This window comes from Meriones unguiculatus, chromosome 6, assembly GCF_030254825.1.
Source record: "Meriones unguiculatus strain TT.TT164.6M chromosome 6, Bangor_MerUng_6.1, whole genome shotgun sequence".
Lineage (NCBI taxonomy): Eukaryota > Metazoa > Chordata > Mammalia > Rodentia > Muridae > Meriones > Meriones unguiculatus.
The window spans coordinates 95,794,348-95,817,950 of record NC_083354.1 but is presented as its reverse complement, the minus strand read 5'-3'; the positions used below and the strand labels follow the sequence as shown (position 1 = coordinate 95,817,950).

Below are 23,603 nucleotides of genomic sequence, written 5' to 3'. Positions count from 1 at the left end.
TAATGAAGGTGCTGAGACCTCCCTATCGGTACAAATGAAGCTTTCCTCCAGAGCACTGTTTGACCATGATTTATTGACAGGTCACGCTTTCCCAGTGAGTGGGATTTCTCTGGTCTCTTCTACCACAAATGCCTCCCACAGTGCATCTCTCCAGCTGTGAGCTGACTTCTCTGGAAACCCTCAGCATTTCCCCGCCTCCCTCTTGTTTCTAGAGCAGTTGTGGATTAGCACAGGCCTCAAATAGGGGTTGTCGGCTACACTGTACTATCTGTCACATAAGTTACAGAGAAAGTGGCAGAGATCACCAGAAACAGGAGATTTTGGATAATCAGTAGTGGTTGTTATGAAGCAGCTGTAATGAATCGCAGACACCAGCATTTGTAACAGCATTTTGAATTGCAGGATTAAAGGTAACTGCTTCCCACTTAGATAAAATATCCATTTAATTCAAAATTTGAGAGTGGATTTGTAGACATGGCGTTCCACTCTGTAATAGTGTCAGAGAGCAATTACTAATGATGCTTGTGGTACACATCTGAATTTGAAGAAAGGAGCAGACGACATAATAAAGAACTTGAGTGCCTTGCTGTACATACTGTCATGATTTCATAGTATGTGGAGGTGAAATCAAAGTATCTCTTACAGACTAAGGAGTTGTTGAGTTGTTTTTTGTTTTTTGTTTTTTGTTTTTTTTTTCAGGCTCTCAAGCACCTTAAGTTTTTCAACACATGAATTAAAATGGATGCCTCCTTCCTCAGGTTTGCAGTATAGACTCAGAATAGATTGCTTAATGAACACAGTCACTGTGGTCTTCTTAGGGGAACAGAAAAGTCCTGATTAACTTTACATTCTGAGAGGAGGCCCATACAAGGCCTGAGATTCAGTTGAATCTGAGGTTTTTGTTAGAATCTGTGTTTATGGCGTTCATCATTGAAATTGGTCTTTTCTTATTTAAAAAAAAAAAAAAAAAAGGGCAAACCACTGGGCTGGTTTCAAAAATTTACTGGTCTTGTCTTCAAATTCATCATTCCTTTATCTGCTTTTGGGGGAACTAAGTGGATAAAAAACCTGATTGTCACTGCAACAACTTCCCCTAGTCCTTCATTCTCCTCCGGGCAGAAAGATGACAGGCCATAGTAAAGACGTATTTCAGATGCTGACATGTTTCCTGAGAGGACAACCTGGCAGAAAAGTCAGGTGGGGGCGGTGAGGCACCAGGGAATGTCCAGATACACCCTCTTAATGCTGGCTACTTTCCCGGCAGCCGTGCATTGATGGACCTCTCTCCCTACCTCTTTTTCTCTCCCCTCCCAGTCTCTGTCTCTTTTCTGGTCTGTATCTGACCTATCATAGTAAGAGGTCAGTATGTTTTCCACACTCGGATAATCTCATTCAAGAATTTTTGTCAATGGACAAGTCATGAGAAGCCCTTCCATTTTAGGGCTCATTGACGTCACCAAGGAGGCGATAAATATCTGTTGATATAATTGGATGTGAGATTCAGTGTTGAAACAGCAGAACTCTGTCCCTCGCTCCTTGGCAGGGCCCTATGATTTATGCAGGAGCAGAGGCAGCGCGCAATCGAGCTGTCAAGAGAGCGTCAGCTTATTAGGCAAATGCTGCGTGCTTTCTGAAGAGGGTCGACGTTATAAAATCTCACTCCAGGCTCTGGTGTGGAGAAACTCAGAGCCCAAGTACCTTGAGAGACTGAAGAGAAAGGGAAGAGGGAAAACAAAAAAACAGAAAAAGGAGAAGAAAAAAAAAAGAGGAAGAAAACCTGCAAAAGGCATCCTGGGTGAGAGGTCCCTCTGCAGAGGCAGCAGCGCGTGCACACTTGCCACAGGAGAAGGTAGGCAGCGCCTAGACGGGCGCCACCAACTTTGTGTGCCTGAGCTGCTATGGTGCGCCCCGGAGCCAGCTGTCCTTGTGCTGGAGTGCCTGTGCTTGTGCGTGGGTGCGTGGCTGTGTGTGTGTGTGTGTGTGTGTGTGTGTGTGTCTGTGTGTGTATGTGTGTGTGTGTCGCCAACTGTGCTTTAAAATTCCGGTAACAGCGGTGATGTTGCGAAAAGCAAAGTTAGACGGCCGCTGCTCATGTTTATCTACCCAATCTGCCATTCAACACTCGCAGTCTGTGTAAAGAACGGCTCCCCTATCGTGTCCCGTGTCCATCCCGACCCCCAAGCAGAAGGAGCAGGGACAGGGGTGGAGACAAAGAGGAGGTCGTTCTCAGTTTGGAAGAAAAGGCTGTCCGAAAGGGGAGGGTCAGGGCGAGCGCTAGCTTAAACCTGTGGCACTTCTCCGGGCTTAGGGAAGTCCATTTGGGGAATACATTCGGGAGGTCCTTAGGTCCGGGGCTGCCCCTTCCGTGTCTCCGAAGGAGGGTCACTTCACTTGCTGGCTAGCGGATGAGCCTTGCGGGGTACCTAGCTTCAGAACCGAGGACAGCGCCACCGGAGCCCAGAGCGAGTCTTGTCTGTGGGTGGCCGGTAGGAAGCCCCGCTGCACCTTCCAGTTGAGCTAAATTCTGACTACTCTTCCGTCTCTCCCCTGCCTTCTCTCTTCTCACCCCCCCACCCCCACCTCGGTGCTGCAGCGAGCGCCCCAACCATGCGGCTGCGGCTGCTGGTGTCCGCGGGTATCCTGCTGGTGGCTCTGTCGCCCTGCCCGCCTTGCAGGGCCCTGCTGAGCAGGGGACCCGTCCCCGGAGCCCCGCGGGCCCCGCAGCCCCTGAATTTCGTGCAGCCGGAGCAGCCCCAGCAGCCTCAGCCGGTTCTGGTCCGCCTGGGTGAAGAATACTTCCTCCGCCTGGGGAACCTCAACAGGAGCCCCGCTGCTCGGCTGTCGCCCGACTCCACGCCCCTCTCCGCGGGTCGCGGCAGCCGCCCCTCGCACGACCTGGCAGCCGCTAACTTTTTCCGCGTGTTGCTGCAGCAGCTGCAGATGCCTCCGCGCTCGCTCGACAGCCGCGCGGGGCCGGAGGAGCGCGGGGCCGAGGATGCCCTCGGAGGCCACCAGGGGGCGCTAGAGAGGGAGAGGCGGTCCGAGGAGCCGCCCATCTCTCTGGATCTCACCTTCCACCTCCTGCGGGAAGTCCTGGAAATGGCCAGGGCAGAGCAGTTAGCTCAGCAAGCTCACAGCAACAGGAAACTGATGGAGATTATCGGAAAATGAAATGGTGCGTTTGGCCAAAACTATTCTGCATTTAGCACAAAAAGTACAAATAAAAAAATTTAAAATACAGTATTCTGTACCATATCGCAGGTCCTGATATCATTTGTTTATTTTTATATAGCTTGAAGCATAGAAGATGTACATGGAGAGAGCCCATATGCCCCTTAATTAGCATGTACAAAGTGGTCTTCCTGCGCAGTAACAAAACAGCGTTATCTGTATCGCCCATGCCTAGTTTCCCTGTGCGCATAAGTGTCTTTACAGCGATATCTTAAAGAAAATGTGGACCCACGGAGGAAACCTTTTAAAGAAGCAAATGGCAGACACCCGGTTGTTTTTGTTTGGGGTCACAGTTGAAGGGAATTAATTCTTGAGGGGTGGCTAGGACGAACTATGTAAGCTCTTTGAATCAACTTTTTTCTTGTAAACGTTTCAATAATAAAACATCTTTCCCATCCTTGGCCAATTTGGTTGTGTAAGAGGACGTTGAATATTTATATTTTTAATAAAATCTGCAAAGGTTAGTGTGAATTTATTTTTCATCTTCAGTGTGCATAAAGAAATGGCCTCAGCACAAGAAAATGAAAACAACAGAACAAACAAACAAACAAACAAAAAACCCAAATCCTCCTACATTTTACTTTCTCCTAAAAATACCACCATTGGTCAGGTAGCTCACACCAGCCCTGCAATTGTCTTGGGCTTTCCTCTGTACCTCAGATTTCTCTTCTGAGAGTAAGGTAAATAATTTTACAGATTCCTCTCGCCTCTAAAACTTGATAACTTTGAAGATCGGTCACAGTGGAAATAACACAAAAGCCTAACTGGCTGAGAGGCAGAGGGGAGTGTGCACCACGGCAAATGTGTGGTCAGAGGACAACTGGTGGACATCAGCTCTCTCCTACCGTGCGAGTTCCAGGTGTTGAACTCCAGGCCCAGAGACAAGCGCCTTAACCCTTCGCCCGCTGTAGGGTCTCCCTAGCCTTAGATAGGAGAAACTTAATGACACAAACACCTCAAGAAACTAAACATAGTTGCTGCAAAAGGGCACTTGAGAACTTTTTCTTAAAAAAAAAAAAAAAGAAAGAAAAAGAACATTTTGGCTTTAATAGCTACACAAATACCCTTTGTGTATTTGTGTATGTGTAGCTCTGGTCAGTGACCAATTTTGTGTCCATATTTTGATGAATCAGTCCGTTCTGAACTAACACTGAATGTCACCAACTATCTGAACTGCTAAGGAGCAAAGCAAAAGGTACAACTGTGCTAAAATAACAAGAAGCCTATATACCCATGAGAGACGAGAGTGCAATGCCCGCTTTGTTAACACTTGCCACTTGCCACGACTGATGTACACACATGTACCACCCCTACATAACCTTCAGAATGATTCTCACGCCGTAAAAGATTTGCCTAAGATCACGTTTCTTCATACCAGCCTTTTCTTCAGTTTTGTTCTGAGCGTATTCACTTTCTCAACAAGTTAGAGAAGTCATCTGGAATTAAAGTGGTCGGTCAGTCTGTCTGTCGGTCTGTCTGTCTGTTCTGTTCAGACATTCATATGCATCATGTAAAATTCCATCCAGGTTCTCTGCTGTCCCTGTGCTACTCTGCCAGGCAGACAGGGGGCAGCAGCCAGAATAAATATCATTCATTCAGGGAATTCAACCAGGAGAAGGAGAAGACGTGGCGAGCAGGCTCAGAATCAGCCCCACCCCCACTCCCAGAGGCTGCAGCCTGTCCCTGGGGAGGAGGGGCCTCAAATCCAACCTGCAAAAGAAGAAAATGTAGATGAGAGGAAGGAGAGAATAGCCCTTTTGGGAACTGGTCCAGTCACTGTTCTACTGAGGAAAGAGGATGATAATAATAATTATATAAAGCATAACTATTATTAGGGGCAGAAAGCAAGCTCAGGTTATCTTAGTTATGGTCAGGAGCCATAAAAGTGATTCACACTCATGATTCAAAAGGAGCAGCCATAATGCATGCAGTGGAAGTACCCTTTCCAGGCAAGGGGCCAGGCTGCCCCATTTTGTTTTCCCAAGCTTAGTTGGTCATGATTTACTGACATGACAATCTCATTCATCCAAATTCAGGTTTACAAAAATCTGCACAGCTGATTAAAATCTTGCTAAGTTTTTAAGTCACACCTCAGCAATAGCGCACTTCCCCAGCACATTTTAGGCCTGAGTTTCCTCCCCAATGTCATAATAACAAATAGAGGGTAAGGGAGGGAAGATATGGAGGAAAAGGTGGGGGAGCCCAAATTTAAATGATGTTGCTGTATCACAAATAGTACAGTATATACTCATACTCATGTAACCTCTCCACTGCTGGCCTTAGGAATTTCTGTCAGATTGTACTCACGTGCCACCTAATAGGAGTAGGCATCCTAAAAATTCATCACTAGGTGACTTCACTGTCGTGTGAACACTGGTGTTCATGCACACAGACTAAGAGAGTGACAACACCAGTAGGCCACACTATCTAAAATAATCACACACTAGGATATCGCAGACAAAAACATCGCTATGCGTATGTTTGTGTGGGTATAAATCCCTCATTTGCAAAACCCGCCAGTTTTGCAAAGCTGAAGGATTAATCTTGAGCAAGTCCTCAAAGGAATATCTCTAGGCAATAAAAATCTTAGAACACTTATACAAAATCAAATCTAATATCAAAACTCCTAAAAAGGTACTTTTGGTAAGTATCTGACTGATACAGGTTATAAATTAACTGACCAGTTCAGTCTTACAACTGAACATCATGTTGTTTTTTTAAGCTTTTAAAATCAACAAGAAACATTCATGTAAAAAGATTTGCAGATTGATTAAATTTACTCAAACTGTGAAGGTACCATGATAAGCCTGGTTGTTCCTGGGGAAAATGGTCGAGCATGTTCTCATGCCTCACTGGTTGCCGGGAGCCAAAGCTATCTAGTGAAGACAAAGCTATCTACTGAAGCCTAAGTCAATTAGTGAGTCAAAGCTATCTAGTGGAGACAAAAGGTGTTTACTAGGCCAAAGCCAAATAGTGAGCAAAGGTCATTTAGTGGAGACCTAAAGCTATTTAGTGAAAGTTATCTAGGACCCTAACTCATGGGTGAGAGACTGTGAGGACATCCGTTTGTTAGAGCATCCGTGAGAAAACATCCCTATGGTATCTTGCAGGTACCCTATTTAACACATGAAAGCACTCTTCCTGTCTCCTACAGCAGCTAATTACCTTCCCCCTTTCCTGCCTTCTCCCTACATAAGTTGGGTAAAAAATTCTAATAAATGAAGCCTTGATCAGATGAACAGACTTGGCTTTCTTCCTTGCGCTTCTTGTTTCTCCCCCCCCCCCAATTCCTTTCACTCTCCTCCCTTAGGAATCCACGTTCAAGCCCCGCTGGTCGGGGCATAACTGGTAAACTCTGCTGTGTGGAAATGCCAACGGCTCTGAAGCAATGAGGCAGCAGATACACTCAGTGCAGAAGGCCTGCAGGTTGGGGCAGGGCTGTGATGCCAGACACAGCGGAACTTCGGTCAGTATAAGTGTGTCACTGCTATGCATAGTAGTTTTTAGAAGAAAGTGAATGCTTGGAAAGCACCTTCCCAGATTTTACCATAAATGGGGTGACATTTGAAAAACCAACACAATTAGAGTAACTTATTCAATTTTAGAGTAACTCAATTCAATTTATTATATATATGTATATATATATATATTAAATTGCTTCCTGGTAGCAAGTTAATAAGGATACGAGGTCATATTAGATTGAAAGTGAAGTACATTATTTTCTTAAAAAATAAAAGCTAGAATGTCAAGTGAAGTAGGTTTCCTTGGTTATGGGTTAGATATTCTCTGAGGTGGAACCAGGTGTGGAGGAGTTCAAAGTCATCTTCAGCTATGCAGTAAGCTGAGGCTAGCCTGGATTGCTTGAGATTCTGTCCCAAAAAAAAAGAAAAGGAAGTGAGATAAAGTTGATGGTATCTTTAGAGCCCTGTGGATGAGTTTACATGCCCAGAACAGTTATCTACGCCTAACCCTAACCAAAACAGCTCACCTGAGCATCAGTGGACAAGACAGTTTTTTCTTCTGATCATTTTAGATAGATAACATTGCATTCTGCCTGGACAGTGTAGAGAGTCTTCTCTTTGAAGGCAGTGCCTACTCCAGAGACAATTTCTGTGACAGCTGGAAAGATCTAACAGGTGAAAGTAATAGGATAAGCTATTTCCTGAAAAGGATTATCATGTTTAAACAAGGGTGGGTGGCTGTTGGGATGCTTTGGGGATTTGCTGACTTATCAAAGCTTTTCTAGACCAAATATTCAAATCTACCTGCTGTTTAAAAATTTAGCTGCTGATACCGATGGCTGTCAAAACCAGATGAAATCATTTGAGTTTGCTGCTCTTATTTTCGACATGGTTCCAGGCAATAATTTTTTTTAAAAAATATGAACTGATATTCTCTCTCAGAGAAGTGACAGGAAGGGATCAAGAGCAGAGGTTATCTGGAGGACCACCCACAAGGCTGAGATTTGAATCCTGGGTGCCAGTGTAAGCTTCAGCTGTTAACTTGGGCAGAGGGAACCTCAGTGGCACATTTTCTTATTGCTCATTGATGTGTGAAGACCTAGCCCATTGTGAGTGGTCCTATTCCTAGGTACATGGATCTGGGCTGGGTAAGAAAAAGTAGCTGAGGCAACCGTAAGCAGCATCTTCTACGATTTCTGCTTCAAGTTCCTGCCTTTATTTCCATCCTTGGCTTCCTGGGAGGGTAGAATATCACCTTTAAGCCAAATACAACCTTTTGTCCTCAAGTGGCTTTTGGTCAGTGTTTTATCACAGCGACAAAAAAAGCAAAATAGACCAATTACTTGCTCGCTGTATAACCTGGACAGGTGATTAACCGTTCTGTGCTTAGTTTTCTCTTCTGTACAATGAAAACTGGATCCTACATCATCAGGCTGCTAAAAGGACCAAACAAAGCAGCATAGATGAAACACTTTGCCTGTATATTCCGTCTTTCTGTTTCCTTTCGATTTCTACTTCCCTCCACCCCCTCTCATTCCTCTCTACACTGAAGAGGCTCCTCGTCACAGAGAATGATTTGAGGTCTCTTCCTGGTGAAGTTATACAGTATCAATAATCTCCAGTGAGGAAAGACCTTGTGGTAATTGTTTGTGACTTCATCTTCCCAGACTGAAGGCAATTTTTATGACACGGCTCTTTTGGCGTGAGGTAATCATGGCCATCTATGATGCTCTTTCGTATATCTCAACTGGTTCAACTCTCTCTATGATCTTCTCAGGAGTGATAGAAAGCGCCGCCCAGCAAACCTAAAACATACATTCTTCCTGTAACCTCTCCTGAATGGACTCCTACCCTTTGTGCTTTCTCAGTTTTCCAAAAGTTGGCTATCCTTCATTATAAAAAATGCTTTCTCTTTTTGCAAGATGGATGCTGTGGAGCAGAACAACACGCTGATTGTGGCTACCTCTGGTCTGTATAAAAAAGAGAACGAAAATGCTTTCTCTTTTTGCAAGATGGATGCTGTGGAGCAGAACAACACGCTGATTGTGGCTACCTCTGGTCTGTATAAAAAAGAGAACGAGAACTTCTAGTTCCACATCATTCCTAAGGTTCTTCTTGGGTGGCTGTGATATGCAGCCTTCACTGTCAACCTGACTCAATTTGGAATTGCCTAGAAGATGTACCAGTGAATACCTTGAGGCCTCTCCAGAGAGGTTTCATTGAGGATGGAAGACCAGCTCTGAATGTGGACAGCAGCATTTATGGGTTGTGGTTCCAGACTGAATAAAAACCAGGGAAAGGAGGATGCTTGCTGAGCACCAGCTTTCACCTCTGTCTCCTGACTAAGGATACAATGTGAGCAGCTGCCTTGTGTTCCTAGTCCATGCCATGATGGACTGTGCCCTCCAACTGTGAGATACAGTAAGCCCACCCTCCCTCTTTCCCCCCTTCCTCCCTTCCTCCTTCTCTCTCATCCTCTCTGCCTGACTGCCTGATTTTTGTCACAGTGATAAGAATTTGACTGTCTACATTGTCTTCTTCTGTCTTCCTGGTAAACTGCATCCCCCTCAAAGAGCCAGCTACTGAGTTCATGTCAGAGACAGCCCCTATTCCCCTTACTGGGGAACCCTCTTGGAGACTGAGCTGCCATGGGCTGCAGACTAGGGAAGGGGCATGGGAGGAGAAGAGGGAGGGAGGGCAAGATTGGGAGGGAATGAGGGAGGAAGCTACAGCTGGGATACAAAATGAATAAATTGTAATAAATAAAAAATGTAAAAATAAATAAATTTTAAAATTTAAAATTTAGCTAACAACCTAACCCAAATGTATAAATATCAATAAAAATACTATAATATAAAAACTTTTGAAAATTGACAAATACAAATTTTCATCATAAAAAAATCAGGAAGTGGAATAAAGAGGCAGAATGTTACCTTTATCTCAACTCTTGACAAAATCTGGTCAAAATTCACGTAAACACACAGCAGCAGGAAATGATGTGCCTTCCCTCAACTATTGGCCTTGGGTGAATCTATTGAGCATTCTGAGAATTCATAAAACCAGATACTGGAGGGACAGAGGGAATTTTCCTTTTCTGTGATATTGTTTTACTGTTGCTATCAAATGTACTTCAAGAAGGGATAAATGACTGTCAGCTTATGGCACTAGCTGAATGTTCTACTTCACTGGAGAGCAAGAAAAAAAATGAGATGCTTCCATCTAGGAACACAGCTATGCAGGCATTGTCCTTGACCCCTTATATCACCTAGAATCGCTTCTTGCTTATGAAGATTAAAGACATGCCTCCTGCCTGAGGATGGTGGGCAACGAGCTTGTTTCACATTACAGATAGTGTATAGTAGTTTAAAAGTAGGAATTAGTTGCAAAAGTAAAACATTCAAGAGTGAAGGTGCAAAGAGATAGCCACTGTTCATTGCTGATGGGAATGTAAAATTGTATGGTCACTACAGAATGTAGCATAGGGGAGACTCAGAATTAAACATGGGCCAGCTGGATGGTTCAGTGGGTAAACATTCTTGCATCAAAGCCTGACTACCTGAATTTGATTCTCCAGGACCCACATGGTGGAAGGAGAGAACTGACTCTCAGAAGTCATCCTGACCCACGTCATTTCACATGACCTCCCCTGAAGTAAATGTAATAAAAGTATTTTGAAAATTAAACAGAGACCATGCAGTCCAACAATTCCACATCTGTGTATATGCTCAAAAGAACTGAGAAAAAGAACTTTCACAGGTTTTCACAACATGTCATAGCAATATTATTCCTAGCAGCCAAGAAGCAGAAGCAATATAGAAGAAGGAATAAATAAGATGCAGCCTGGACATACAGTGGAATATCGCTCCACTTAAAAAAGTAAGGGGCCACTCTCAGCTGCTCCATCGTAGTATCGAATTCTCCAGTCCAATTACCTAAAATATAGCTCGACAATTGTTTAGACAGATTTGCAGCACAGGAAAAATTCTCATGTTGTATGCTAGTGACACAAAGTCCAGCATACTTTCATTGACAGCCAGGTTGAGCGATTTGCCATAGGGTATCAATTTGCTCCTGCAAGAGGTCAATCCTCTGATTGAACACCATCAAGCTTCCTTTTAGTTGAGCATTAATTCCTTTATGTACAACTAAGGCATGAGCTACATTGGCTAAATGATTATTCAGGGTCTGAGCAGTCTGCCCAGTATGACTCATGGCTAATGCCCTGGTGGTAGCTCCAACAGCCGCCAATGAGATGGTAGTAACAATGGTGGCTGTAGTTCCAAGATCCCTTTTCTGTCTGAAGAGAGTCATAGCGTGAGGGGCATCAATGGGCACAGGCACCCAGTGAGGCATGCGAGTAACCAGGCTTCCATGTATGTGGACCTATCTGCATTGCCCACGTGGCACGGTGGGGTTGGCTACCCAGAGGCTATTTAAGCTGTGGGCTGGCTTTCCCCAGGGTCTGAGGATTGTTCAAGGTTCCTGAATAAACTGCATTGAAAAAAAAAAAAAGTAAGGGGCTCAGAGATCCACTAGGGATGTAGGGATCATGAAGAAACCTTCTGCCTGATGAAATCAATCAAATACATAAAGTGAAACAATGTATTCTTCCAGGTATTTGAGGTTCTTAGGGCAGCCAAAATTACAGAAACAGAGGGTGGTTGCCAGTTGGAAGCAGGATTGAAAGATTGTGTTTAATGGGTTTTGAGTTTGAGATGAAAACTGTTCAGGGAATGGTTACAAAGTATAGTTAACATTGCTGACCTGTACAATAGTAATAAATAAAAAAAAAAAAAAACAGTAAAAATGGAAATTTTTTCTGTTCTCCCTCCCGTCTGTCTGACACAGCTGTTTCACAAAAATGATTTAGTAGGAAAATATGGATTTGGCAGTTTTGTGGGCAAGGCAGAGTGCCTGCATGATTTGCATGGCGGGCTGGACAGGGCGTGCTCCCTCCTACCAAATGCCTACCACTCCCTTTCGCCTCCTGCAAAGCTGAAGTCCCTTCCGCTCCCCGCTGCATGGTGAGCATGAGCTGTGTGTGGCGCTGTGCTTGCACAGAAGTTAGGCCTGAGGTAGAATTGAGAGGACAGGGGACTACACCTAGTATCGACGCCTCTGTCAACCTGTGTCTGCCACCTGGGCCTGTTTTGTCACTAATACCACACTGATTTCTAAAGGCACACAGCTTCAACTGGTTTTGGTTGGACAGGCTGAAGTTGGCACCAGTGTCTCATTACACACAGTAAACATCAGTTCTGCCACTGATCTATCCCTCAGCCCCAGATCATAGCTCTTAATAAATATTTTTGGGCTAGGAAATTGTAAAACAAAACAAACAAGTAAAAATGCTTAGTACAGTTTTTGGCTTGCTTTCTACGTTCAGTGTGATAAATTAAGGCTAGAGGGAGCTAAAGTGAATCTGTGGCGAGATTCTTGACAAAGAATGAAGTGATGAAACTGTTGTCAGATTCACTTGAGAGCAAGTCCCAGAGTGCTGATCATGGGAATCTAATTGGTTGTAGTAGTGAGAATGCATGAGGCTGGCTGGCGGGGTTAATTTGGCAGGCCCCTTTACCTAAATGCTTCTGCCTCTCATGCTCCACTGGATATCTCATCTCATGTCCATGTCACACACAGAACCTATGACCTAAAACCCAACAGATGTCATCCTGGCTTTCACTTAGACACGAGTCTCTAATGTCACACATAAGTGGGACATTCTTTTGAGCTGGCCCAAAGTAGAGGAATGAATTTCAGCAACCCCAGCTGCCTGTCAGCCTCCAAGGTGTACATCCCAGTACTCTTCCTTTTCCAGATGACCACCTCTGTGCCACTCAGGACCATGACCCATCACAGTTTTCCATAGCTATGTTCTACTCTTCAGATGATCAAATGTACTTGTAATGAAGACATGAATGGATGATGATGATTTAATGTGCCCCCTCCAGATAACACATTACTTAGGAATGTTGACAGATCGATGACATCAGGCCATTGGAGGGATATGCACACACTCAGGCTGCCACACCTCAATATCTGAGGGTTGTAGCAGATGCCAAATGAGAAACTCAACCTGGCAGAGTCTGGTTACTGCTGCGTGTTGAATGCCATTCTTTTTAGGTCAGTTCAAAAGAGCTCTTGCCCAGTTATAGCAAAGTCCTCCTGCCTTGAGGAATGTGGATAGGAAGGATAAGGCTAGACTTGATGTTTCCAAATGGGCAACCATCCAGCATCTATCCTGCACATGCTAGGCTAGATCAGAAAATCAAAGCCAGATGCTCAAAACAGGTGTGAGCAGACATTTTGAGTATTTAGAATGCTTATTCAAAAAGAGAAAACCCTAGCCTTGGTCTGGTTAGCACTTCTGAGCAGTGGGTAGCTTATGTGTTACACACTCAGCCCAACTCTTTCCGGAGTTACCAACCGTAAAGGCAACAGAAGTGTGTTCTGGCTCTAAGTCTTGGAAACATCATAGACACTCTTTCATAAGAACATAGGCATTTCTGCTTAGAACAAAGCAAGCAGCATGTGTTATCATGACGCACAGAGACAGGAAAAATGTACCCAGTGTTTATCAATGCCAGGGGATGGCACAGTAGGGGTTCTCTAAAGAAGCCAGGAAGAATCACACACACTAAAGGACGTCTCCTCTTAAGAAGAGACTCCATGCTCTTACACTGAGTGGTGAGGTAAGGATGACAGAGGCAACTTGGGAGCTTTGTTGCCATGAGCAGACAGATCCTTTGTAGGAAGTGAAGTTTGGACCAGAGCAACATCCTCAGGCCTGTCAGACTAGACAAAATTAAATTTACTCGCACTTTCTTAACCCTGAGGAGAATGCTGGTGTGTGTCTTGCTGTGTCTGCTTCACACGTTTCCTGGACATTTCCAGGATCAGAGTGAACAGTGGGTTGTTGGTGTTGACGTAAAGCCAGCCTTCTTCTCAGACGTGGATCTGCAGGCTGTGCCTGTGTGAGTGTCTGTGTATGTTCTCATTCTTTCTGAGGATGAGCCATAATTTTTCGCACAGGGCTTCTCTACATTGTACTAAGCAAACAGATCAAATATGAGATTCAAGATGGGGCTGACTCAATGGAAGAAGTCTTAGTTTAAACAAACCTCAAGGATTGGATCACTCTTCTTTGCAATGGACAGAAGCGGAGGCCTTGAAACCACCGCCTGGTGTTTTGCAAACCTAAGCAACCCACCAAGAGTGGCAAATCAAAGCAGATGGTCTCTCAGCCACAGGGATCCCAGTGAACAGAGATTCACCTACTCTTCTTCAATGCCAGTGTGGTCTGCATTTCACTGCAGGCCACACTCTGAGGTGAAGAACTCAGACAAAAGCAGTGGGCTCCCAGCTGCTCTCTGATTCTCAGCAAGGCCCAGGATCCTTACTTCCTTGCAGGGCTGATATGAGGATTGGGCTCTGTGGAAGACCCTATGCATGAGTTGAAGCAATGTGAACTCACTTGGAGCAGCCATCAGAAGGCATGGAATTTGGGGTACATTTACATAATGTCCCACTTCATCAGGAGCATAAGAAAAAAATGCTTCATGGAAATCACTGAGCTGCACAAATGAAGACAAAATAGCAAGCAGGATGGGCTACACTAGCAAGGGTCTGAGGTTAAATGAGAACAGTAAGCTACTTAAAAATACAGGAAACAAACTTGACCATCTCAGTCCTAACAGCTCCCATGATGTCCTCCTCAGTGCCCAGCTTGCCCAGAGTGTCCACCCCAATGCCCAGATCCCCCAGAATTGTCCACCCCAGTACCCAGATCCCCCAGAGAGCCATATCCAGTGCCCAGCTTCCCCAGAGAGCTCTCCCCAGTGCCCAGTACTCACAAAACCTGGCGAAATGAATTCTTCACATGGCTGCAAACCGTTTACATAGTATTTGGCTTTTTAAAATGGATACATCGATTTTATTTCCCTGTTAAAGTGACATTTACTATTTGTTCCTGAAAAACAGAGCCTATAATTTCAGGGTTGGTTTGTCTATTTGACCTTTCAGCAAAACAACTAAATTGATAATTATTAGAATGTCACTTTCTCAGCAGAAGGAAAAAAAATCACAAACATAAAAAAAAATGCAGCGCTGTAAGACATAGATGCAAAAGCAGTGTTAATAGAATGGTCTGATCAAAACTTATTTGCTAAGAAAAACCGTATTCCCTCTGACAACATTCTTCTTCTATGCAAAAGTGACTGCATCTCCCTCACTATCGCATCTTCTCATAATTTCTAGAACTATTAAGTCCTTATAATGTTATCCAATAAGTGGAGGACGTTCCTGAGCACTACCAGTTTTCATTTTCTTTCTTGCAGTGAGAATTCTAGCACAAAGGCACCTGCCAAACAGTGAGCATAAGCTTGCATCTCATAAAACACTGAGTGATTGATCTCAGTAGGGGTTTCTGTGTGAAAATAATTTGATACCCTGAATACCTCAATTAAATTTAAAGAATATAGCTCAATCTTCATTCACTTCAGTTTGTTTTGGAAAATTAAATAGATCATTTCAAAGAACACAGGACATATAGCCACATTCAAGGAAAATCATATTCTTGGTCTCCTGTTTCTGTTAGTTTCCTTTATTACTTTTTAATGCAATGAATACTTTGTGAAATTAATCTCACTTTTAGAAGCTTGCTGGTCCTCTTACCTCCTGTGTTTCTCACATCTCAATCTCTGGTGGCAGTTGGTGGGATATTTGCATGCTTGAAACCAAAGGTTTGAATAAAAATGATTCCTGTGTCTGTCTGTCTGTCTGTCTCTCTCTCTCTCTCTGTCTCTGTCTCTGTCTCTCTCTCTCTCTCTCTCTCTCTCTCTCTCTCTCTCTGTGTGTGTGTGTGTGTGTGTGTGTGTGTAGCACTGGGTAGAGATACAGAGCTCCTTGATGGCTGTTAGTTCTGGATCTTTGGCCTAGCTCATGGCAGCCTAGGAAATGAGAATGTTTTTGGAAGGTTTAAATCTTGGGTGGCATGATAGTTGATAGGGGTTCAGACCTGGGTGTAGATGCTGCTCTGAGAGGCTAAGAAATAATAAATAGCTACTAACTCCCTCCCTCATCTTTCTGATCGCTCCGTGCTCTTTCATTTTCCCTCTTTCCAGTCCCTTTTCATTATTTCTCATTTCTCTCTTTTCTCATTGGCTTAATTATTTTTTCCTCCGGGTACATCTTTACAACATGTACATTTTAAGACCCTGGATAATAGCTAAGGCAGCCAGGAGTTGCATTTCCTTACTGACACTTTCCCATTGTTTCTGTTTGTAATGACCCACTGCATTTGACCTGCACATACCCCCCTCTAAATAAGGATGACAATCCTTAAGGTATGGGGAACCCACATTGATAGTTAGGCTGTATCTCTGAGATGATGATGAAAAGAACAGGGGAAACAGGACAGGCTACAGTATCTTTTAATGCCTTCCCAGCCAGCAAGGCACTGGGCGCTTGAAGTCACCCAACTCATGGCGGAGTTTCCTCTGCACTTCTGTGGAAAACTTCAGCATATGTATATGAAATTATGCTAAACAGAATTAATTAGCAATAGAGTGCGAATTAAAACCACAAGAAAGAGCACACACATCCATTAGAATAGCTAAGTATGAAGGACGATGCCATACCCCATCAGCTAAGATACAGAGGAACTGGAACTCCAACATTTTCAAGGGAGCACAAAATTAAGAGACTGTGTGAAAAACAGATTCACAGTTTCTAGTGAAATTATTTCTTCAACAACTATACAACCTAACAATCCTATTCCTAAGTACGTACTCAAAATAACGTAAGGGACAAACTTGGGCATCAGTATGTAATGGATATGCTCAGAGATACTAGCTGATTAATCAGCTGAAATCAAAACTAAAAGCAGAGCCCTACAGAACAGATCATAAAGTTAGCTTAGGTACTTAAGAGTCTCTCAGCCATCCTGGCACTTGCTGCCCTTGATCCTGTGTACAGCTGAGAGAAGAATGAAAATCAGGCATGTTGGATACAGGCAATGAATCCTTTTCTGTGGTCTGCTATTTGAAATAATGCCTAATGCCTAAGGATTGTCAACACCACTCTCCTCCAAGCTCCTCCCCTCTACCTCTAAGCAAGGTTTAAACATACCATGGCAGCTATGACCTGCATATGTGAATAAGGACCATCTATACATACCCCAGAGCAGGCATGGGTGAGCAGAGATAAGAAGTGTGTTATTAAGAAATACTTCACCTTGGGATCAGTTATTGAAGAAAACATAACAATATTAAATATGAAAGAACTTAAATAGAGTTTCAAAATATGTTGGTGAAAATCCCTGATATATCTGCAAGGTCTGTCTAAGTAAATTAATAAGTATAATGAGATCTCAGAATTTCTTTCTTAGCCATTACTAGAACATCTGATCAACCAACTGACTTAACTGACATTTATAAAAATAAATAAATAAATAAAAAACCCAGGCAATCACAACTGGATATTCTTGTATTTCCTAGAATATGTGTGCGTTCATCAAATTAAGTCACATTCTGGGCTCTAAAACTTAATAAACTTAAAAGGATGGAGACATATATCATAATTCTGTTTTCATAATAGAATCAAATAGTCAAATAGTAAAAAAAATATGGAAGAAAAATCAGTGTCTCAAACTTTAGCAACCTGCATCTAAATAGCAGAGGCATCAGTGAAGAAATCAGTATGTTAATCGACAAAGATTTTAAATAAAGTTAAAATACAAATACAGCATGTTAAGACCTGTGGGATCCAGCTAAACCTATGAGCTCTATAGCGATTTAAACATTTGTTTTGAAGAATAAGAAAAATAAAAAATTTACAACCCAAGCTTTTATCATAAAAAAAATTGAGAAAGATAAGAAAAAGTAAGCACCGGGAGACAAACAATAAATAAATGAAATAACATAAAATAGAAAACGTACCAAAATGAAGAAAACTGGTAAAATCAAAAGTTAATTCTTCAAAAAGATTAGTAAAACTAATAAATAGTAAAAAAAAAGTAATAATTTTGAAATAAATCAAAGGTGACAAACTCATTTGTTTAAAGTGTTTATAAAGCTATAATAGTCAATTGGTGGAGAAAATACAGAACAGTGGCATAAAACAGAATTGAGAACTAGAGCCATGCAGGTATAGTCAAATACATGCTAGAAGAAATAGGGAGTCTTTTCAACAAAGAAAAGAAAAATATGTTGGTGAAACAAATGGACATGTGCATGAAAACCAAGAATGGGAAACAACACCCTTCAACCTCACTTCACACACTCAAACTTAACACAATTACACTGAAGGCTTAAATCATAAAGGCTCATTAGCATGTAGAAATAAATCTTTGTGATTTTTAATTAAGGAAACAGTTTTTAAATAAAACATAAAGGTAAAATTCAAGTTAATAAAAAGCTAAAGATACATTTACTCTTCATATCAGTACTGTTAAAGACTAGAGAAATTTGGGAGGCTACCGAAACATTTTAAATAACCGCGTTGACAGCTACAAAATGACACAAATTTGTCACAACTCATTAAACTGTACACTTACAATGAGTGACTTTTAGTGTATAGATAGCTCAATAAAGCTGGCTTTAAAGATCGCTCATTTTCATCCATCTCATGTTCAGACTTTTGCTCTACGGAGCAGCAGGATCTTTAAGGACCGTTACATGGACACCGGGCACAGTCATAACAGATAAGTGAAGTTTACAGCTTCACAAACAGGAGGAACACCTGTGCAGCCACGCAACTATAAACAGGAGCCTGGGGAGATATTTTCAAACCAGCATGGAGGCAGGAGGTTCTGTGAGAGTTTAACAGCAGTAGATGCAATCTGAGAAATTCAGGGAATCGTCTGTTCCCTGGGCATCTCGGCTTTTTACTGTTACTCTGAATGACTCGGGTCAGGCCCACGTCTGTACCTCCCCCCGTGAAAACATTCTGAAACAGATTCTAAACTTCTCAGTCCTTGCGAGTCCTCGCTTTCTAAAGCTGCCTAAAAAAATGAATTCATTCATTCCATCTCTTTGTTTTCCTTGGGAGAAACCCCCCAGACAGATAGAATGCTCAGTCAGACATGTCTAGAATAAAAGTCCTTTCCCCTAATTACATTGATCTTTGCATTTCCCAGAGCCTTGGCAGAGTCTCTACACCTCTACACGATTTAAGTATCTATACCAGGCTTAGAGAATGGAAAAGTGGGTAGTCGATTCTTGGAACAGCAAATAGCTAGAATTAGGTAAAGTTTTAGTTCCTTATCACTACAGCTCTACCTTCTGGTGAGACAGTTGATATGAAAAGCAGGAAGCTTCACTGTACATGGATGCTGCTACTGTGTGCTTGTGTGTGCGCATGTGTGTGCGCATGTGTGTCTGTGCGTGCACACACACATGTGCAGCAGTGGACGGGGGTGTTCCTCTGACCTTGAAGCATCTGCTGTGTCCAGCTCAAGTATCAGCCAAAGCAGCTGTTGAGTTAACCCACCACAGACAAAGATGTTTCTCTGGAGTCTCCTGTTCCCTGTGCTGCTCCAGTTAAGTGCTGTGAATAGATCCTTCCACATGACACTGGGAAAGGAGGAAGAGGAACAGAGGCAGCTTTCCTTGCTGCTGCGCCTATCTCTGTTAAATTGCATTCCTGAGAGCCAGGGATACTGGTGCATGCATGTGATCCCAGCCCTTCAGAGGTAGAGGCAGAGGGATATCTGTGAGTTCGAGGCCTGGTCTTCATAACATGTGCCAGGACAGCCAGAACATACCCTGTCTCAAAATTTTTTTTTTTTGTTTAATCACTACACATACTCAGTTGAAAAGGGTAAGGATGGGGACAGCCCTATGTTAGCACTCAGGGGGGAACTTTGGGTAACTGGTAATAAGGGCAGTGAGTGGGAAGCACATTACACTGGCAATGGCTTCAACAAGGCATATACAGAAGATGAATGAGCCTGTTTGACCAAACACAGTGGCTGTGACTTCAGTGTGGACCCAAGATGCTGAAAACATAATCTTAAAACTCGTATGCCGAATGTTTATGGAAGAGGGGCCTGGAAGAATATATAAATCTGAGGCAGGGGATGACAACAACAAACAAACATTCTCTTCTGGGTATAGCAGGGCAGCTTCACAAATGAACTCATGGTGGTTGTGACAGCATTCGCAAAACCTGTGCAGCCCCAAGCCAGGCCACATCCCAGCAAGAAGAGGACTTGGGCAACCCCAAGTCCAACCCCAGTCCAACCCCAGACTGTGGAGCTGCTGGCAATGTTGGTTGCTAGGAGGGGAAAAGACAGTGTTTCCTAAGAGTGCATGGTCATGAAGGATTTATGAGAGAGTGAGAGAGAGAGAGACAGAGAGAGAGAGACAGACTTGGGTGAGTGAAAAATGTGTTGAGCTGAACAAAAGTGATCAAAACACATCGCATGAAACAATATAAAAAATTTTAAGAAAAAACTCATCAAAATTTTCCCCCCAAAAAAATTAATTTTAAAATAAACACATGATTGGTTGGAGAGATGGCTCAGTGCTTAAAGAGCACTGTCTGCTCTTCCAGAGGTCCTGGGTTCAATTCCTGGCAATCACATGGTAGCTCACAACCATCTATAATATGATATGGGGCCCTCTTCTGGCCTGCAGGTGTCTATGTAGATAGAGTACTCATACTCATACTTACATAAATAAATCTTTTAAAAATAAAAAAATAAACAAACAGATGAAAAGCATCACATGTTATTTCCATCAAGTTCTCTTTGCTTCAGCTCAGTGTATAGCAAACGTGAACTAGCAGGGTGACACATAGGGACAAATCTGCCTCAGCAGTCTGTTCAAACTTTGGGTCTCTGCACAACTTTCTGACAGGAAAAAGGTGAGCAGGTTCAAAGTTCATCCTGCAGAGAGTGAGAACTAACACTTTTTAAAAGATAAATTGAAACTTGGGATAAATCCAAACTTTAAAAACAATTATGGAAAATGATGACAAGGATGGTAACAATCCACCTTTTATCTAGAAAGTAGCACCTTCATCACCAACCACCACCCTAGTACAGGGGGAATTGATGTGCAGTTTATTCCATGACCATGTTATGCAAGCGTGATGTGCTTGTGTTCTGGACCCAAGTGTGGATTTTACTGTGCCGAGGAGTATGTGGAAAGCACCTGTGCACAGACTGTCCTAAAGGGTTTGCAGTTTAGCTGTTTGGGCTAAGCTTGAGGGTGAACAATTTGGCTTGTGATGCTTGAGTTTCTAAGACAACATCACCTCCTGACCTGGGACCATTTAGTAATGACCATCAGTGAATTGGGAGAACTCTGGCGTCACAGCCAAGAGGCTCAAGAGGAGAAGAGTAGCGCAGGTTGGTATTACCAGCTAACTTAGCTGGTAGATCTGTATGCTGAAGTTGCACCACAATTTCTCACCATTGTGAGGTCTTTACAGTTCTGTTCATAGCCAATTTTGGAGGCCCAAGGGTGGTTCCCGTTATGATCAGGTTAGCTTTGCTACATGAAAAGGCCTTTTCTTAAACTCAAAGCCTTACGATCCAGGTGCTTTGTAACATCACCTGTCAATCCAGTGCATCAAACCTCACCCCTCCTGCCTCACTCCGATCTCTCCACACAGGCAGATGAATGTCAGCATACAATGACAGGAGCTCGGTGGATGGCAGCCATGAAGCATGACACTCCCCTCACAGCCTCAGAGGGTATTGTAAGGATATGGGGTGACAAAGTTCCAAACCCACATTCTTGGAATATAGGCAGAACTCTTCAGACAATTATTCAGATCCACAGTTCCTGCTTCCAATAACCATGTTCTTTTCCTCCCCTATTTCTGTCCCTGAGCCCATTGCCTATGGTTCCATTTTACCACAGATAATGTGGTGATCAATAGACTAAATGCATGCTCAGGATATTTGAGTGTGTGCAAGTTCACAGTTGACTGTTAGATACAAGGTGGGTGGGGGTTTTACTCACACAGTTACAGACACAGCTGGCACACACAGGGATCCTACAGCCACAGCAGAGCAGATGGCTTAATGAGACAGAAAAGAGGCCTATCATGGCAGGGAACCAGAAATAGCTTGTGCCTTTTAACTCCAGGGATCCTGGGCTGCTTCTGGCTAAGGGCTCAGGGAGTAAGGGCTTAGGCCTGTCAAGCCCTTCACTCAAAGGTGTGTGCACTAGAACTCTTCAAATATTGCTGATTAAGTGAGTAACTTTCAAAGGATTAAAATCAAAAGGTAAGAAGTCAGTCCCAAAGCAAACCTCATAGCTTGACTATGAGAAATATACCTTGACACAAAAGGCAGGGACTGTTGAACAAAACAGTGGCTTTTCTTTGATGTATATTCTACGGTTGCTGTGTGGACATTAATGACTGGCTCTTTATTCGAGAGATCTAATGACTGCTACACTTGCAGCATCTTTGTCTCAGAGACCTCCTCTTCAGAGAAAGACCCTGAAGAGAAGAGAGGTTCAAAGAGAACTGAGAAATCTAGGCTAGTGCAGCGGCTGCCCTGGACAGCATTCTTGACAGGGAACCTCCTGAGCATTTTTAAGTAGACAGAGGGAGCACTGCTCCTAAACCTACAGCAGCCCTGCATGCTGTGTGGGTTCTTTGCTGCTTCTCCCTCTGCTGAGCTGGACCCCCTGATCACCACCTGGAGAGTTCACTCCTACTGGATTACTGAATAATTGCCCATGGAGTCACTGTTCCGGGTCGAGGCTCCCCATGCAGGAATGGAGAATGGCACATGGGCACCTGTACTGAAAAGAAGGGAGCTCGTGGCCTTGAGTAAGCATGGTTTTATGGCCGAACCTCAAGGCTTGTGGGAAATGCATCCCTGGGTCTACAGAAGAGGAATACTATGGAAGAAAATACATGAGATGTTAGTAAATGGAAAAAAAAATATTTCCTACCCATTAAAGCAAAAATCAAGTACTGAATCTGACTCCAGATGTAGTGGAGGATAAGAAAAGCCAGAAGTGCTAGGCAGATTGCTAACTCCTGTGAGAAAACAAAAAGAAATCTTCACTGACATCATCACAAATAATTTCTTCAATATTATTCAGACCAACTGTGCCGTGGATGGGAGACCTGCTACATGTTCCTCATGGGGAGACTGCTGCTGTTAACTCTTCCTCTTCAAATGCAGAAATCTCCCTAAAGTCTCTAGGAATTAATGGTCCATACCTTTGGTTTGGGTTTTAGTTTTTAACCTAAAACTAGCCCTGGAAAGGTACTTTACAGGCATTTGCCTCTGTCATTTTGTATCTGTCAATAACAATCAGGTACAAAAGCATGGCACTCTTAACTGTCCAGGAGAGACGGGGTCCACTTGAGCAGATACAATAAAATCATGCCATTGCTGTTCACTGTCACCTGATGACCTAGGAGTGCAGACCACAGAAGCGATAGCTTCTCGTCTGGCAACACTCACTCCTGACACCTACTTTAGGAATCCCATTCTTCCTTGGAGACAAATTATAAATGGATTCTATCAGCTGTTGGAGACAGGCAGACACCTAACTAAGCATTAGAAGGAACCCTTGGACTTCAAATTTTCACTGTAAAATCAAGTTTATCGAGCTACATTATCAAATATGTTTAACTTATCAAGAGTCCCTATAAAAGTGCAGAAAACCTTGTGTTTTCCTTACCCCAGGAACACAAGCTTAGGAAGCACAGGTTTAATTGCGCAAAGACTACCTAAACATTGCAAGCACATTTCTGGAAGACACGAATCCCAGATTATTTCCCAGAGCAAATTTAAACCAATTGGTGATTTCTAGAAATGCCTCTGAAGCAGGCGATTAGTCTTCGGAAGCCCGGGGAAAGATTCTAAAGGCTGAGTAAGGGCAAGTGAACTTGGCAAAGAACCAAGACACCAGCCAGCCAGTCACTGCAGAGAAA

General features: G+C 43.2%; 2 protein-coding genes across 3 annotated transcripts in view; one reads left to right on the top strand and one right to left on the bottom strand.

Annotated features, from left to right (window-relative positions):
* Positions 1 to 1,375: 1,375 nt before the first annotated feature.
* Positions 1,376 to 3,695, top strand: Crh (corticotropin releasing hormone). Of its 2 annotated transcripts, XM_060385745.1 has the most exons (3): positions 1,376 to 1,849; positions 2,594 to 3,175; positions 3,293 to 3,695. In XM_060385745.1, exon 2 carries the CDS (start codon positions 2,608 to 2,610, stop codon positions 3,169 to 3,171), a length of 564 nt encoding a protein of 187 aa, XP_060241728.1. In that variant the 5' UTR covers positions 1,376 to 1,849; positions 2,594 to 2,607; the 3' UTR covers positions 3,172 to 3,175; positions 3,293 to 3,695. The 2 variants fall into 2 exon arrangements, with proteins under 2 accessions (XP_060241728.1, XP_021508414.1); XM_021652739.2 differs by having other exon boundaries at positions 1,378 to 1,849; positions 2,594 to 3,695.
* The window catches only part of Trim55 (tripartite motif containing 55), a 38,515-nt gene continuing 18,561 nt past the window's right edge, over positions 3,650 to 23,603 (bottom strand). Inside the window, exon 10 of the mRNA XM_021652735.2 lies at positions 3,650 to 4,941. Coding sequence (XP_021508410.1) covers positions 4,819 to 4,941 — 123 coding nt within the window. The 3' untranslated portion in view covers positions 3,650 to 4,818. The remainder of the gene's footprint in view (positions 4,942 to 23,603) is intronic.

Excerpts from the sequence above, each read along its gene's own strand:
- Crh (XM_060385745.1), top strand. The coding sequence starts at position 2,608 with ATGCGGCTGCGGCTGCTGGTGTCCGCGGGTATCCTGCTGGTGGCTCTG.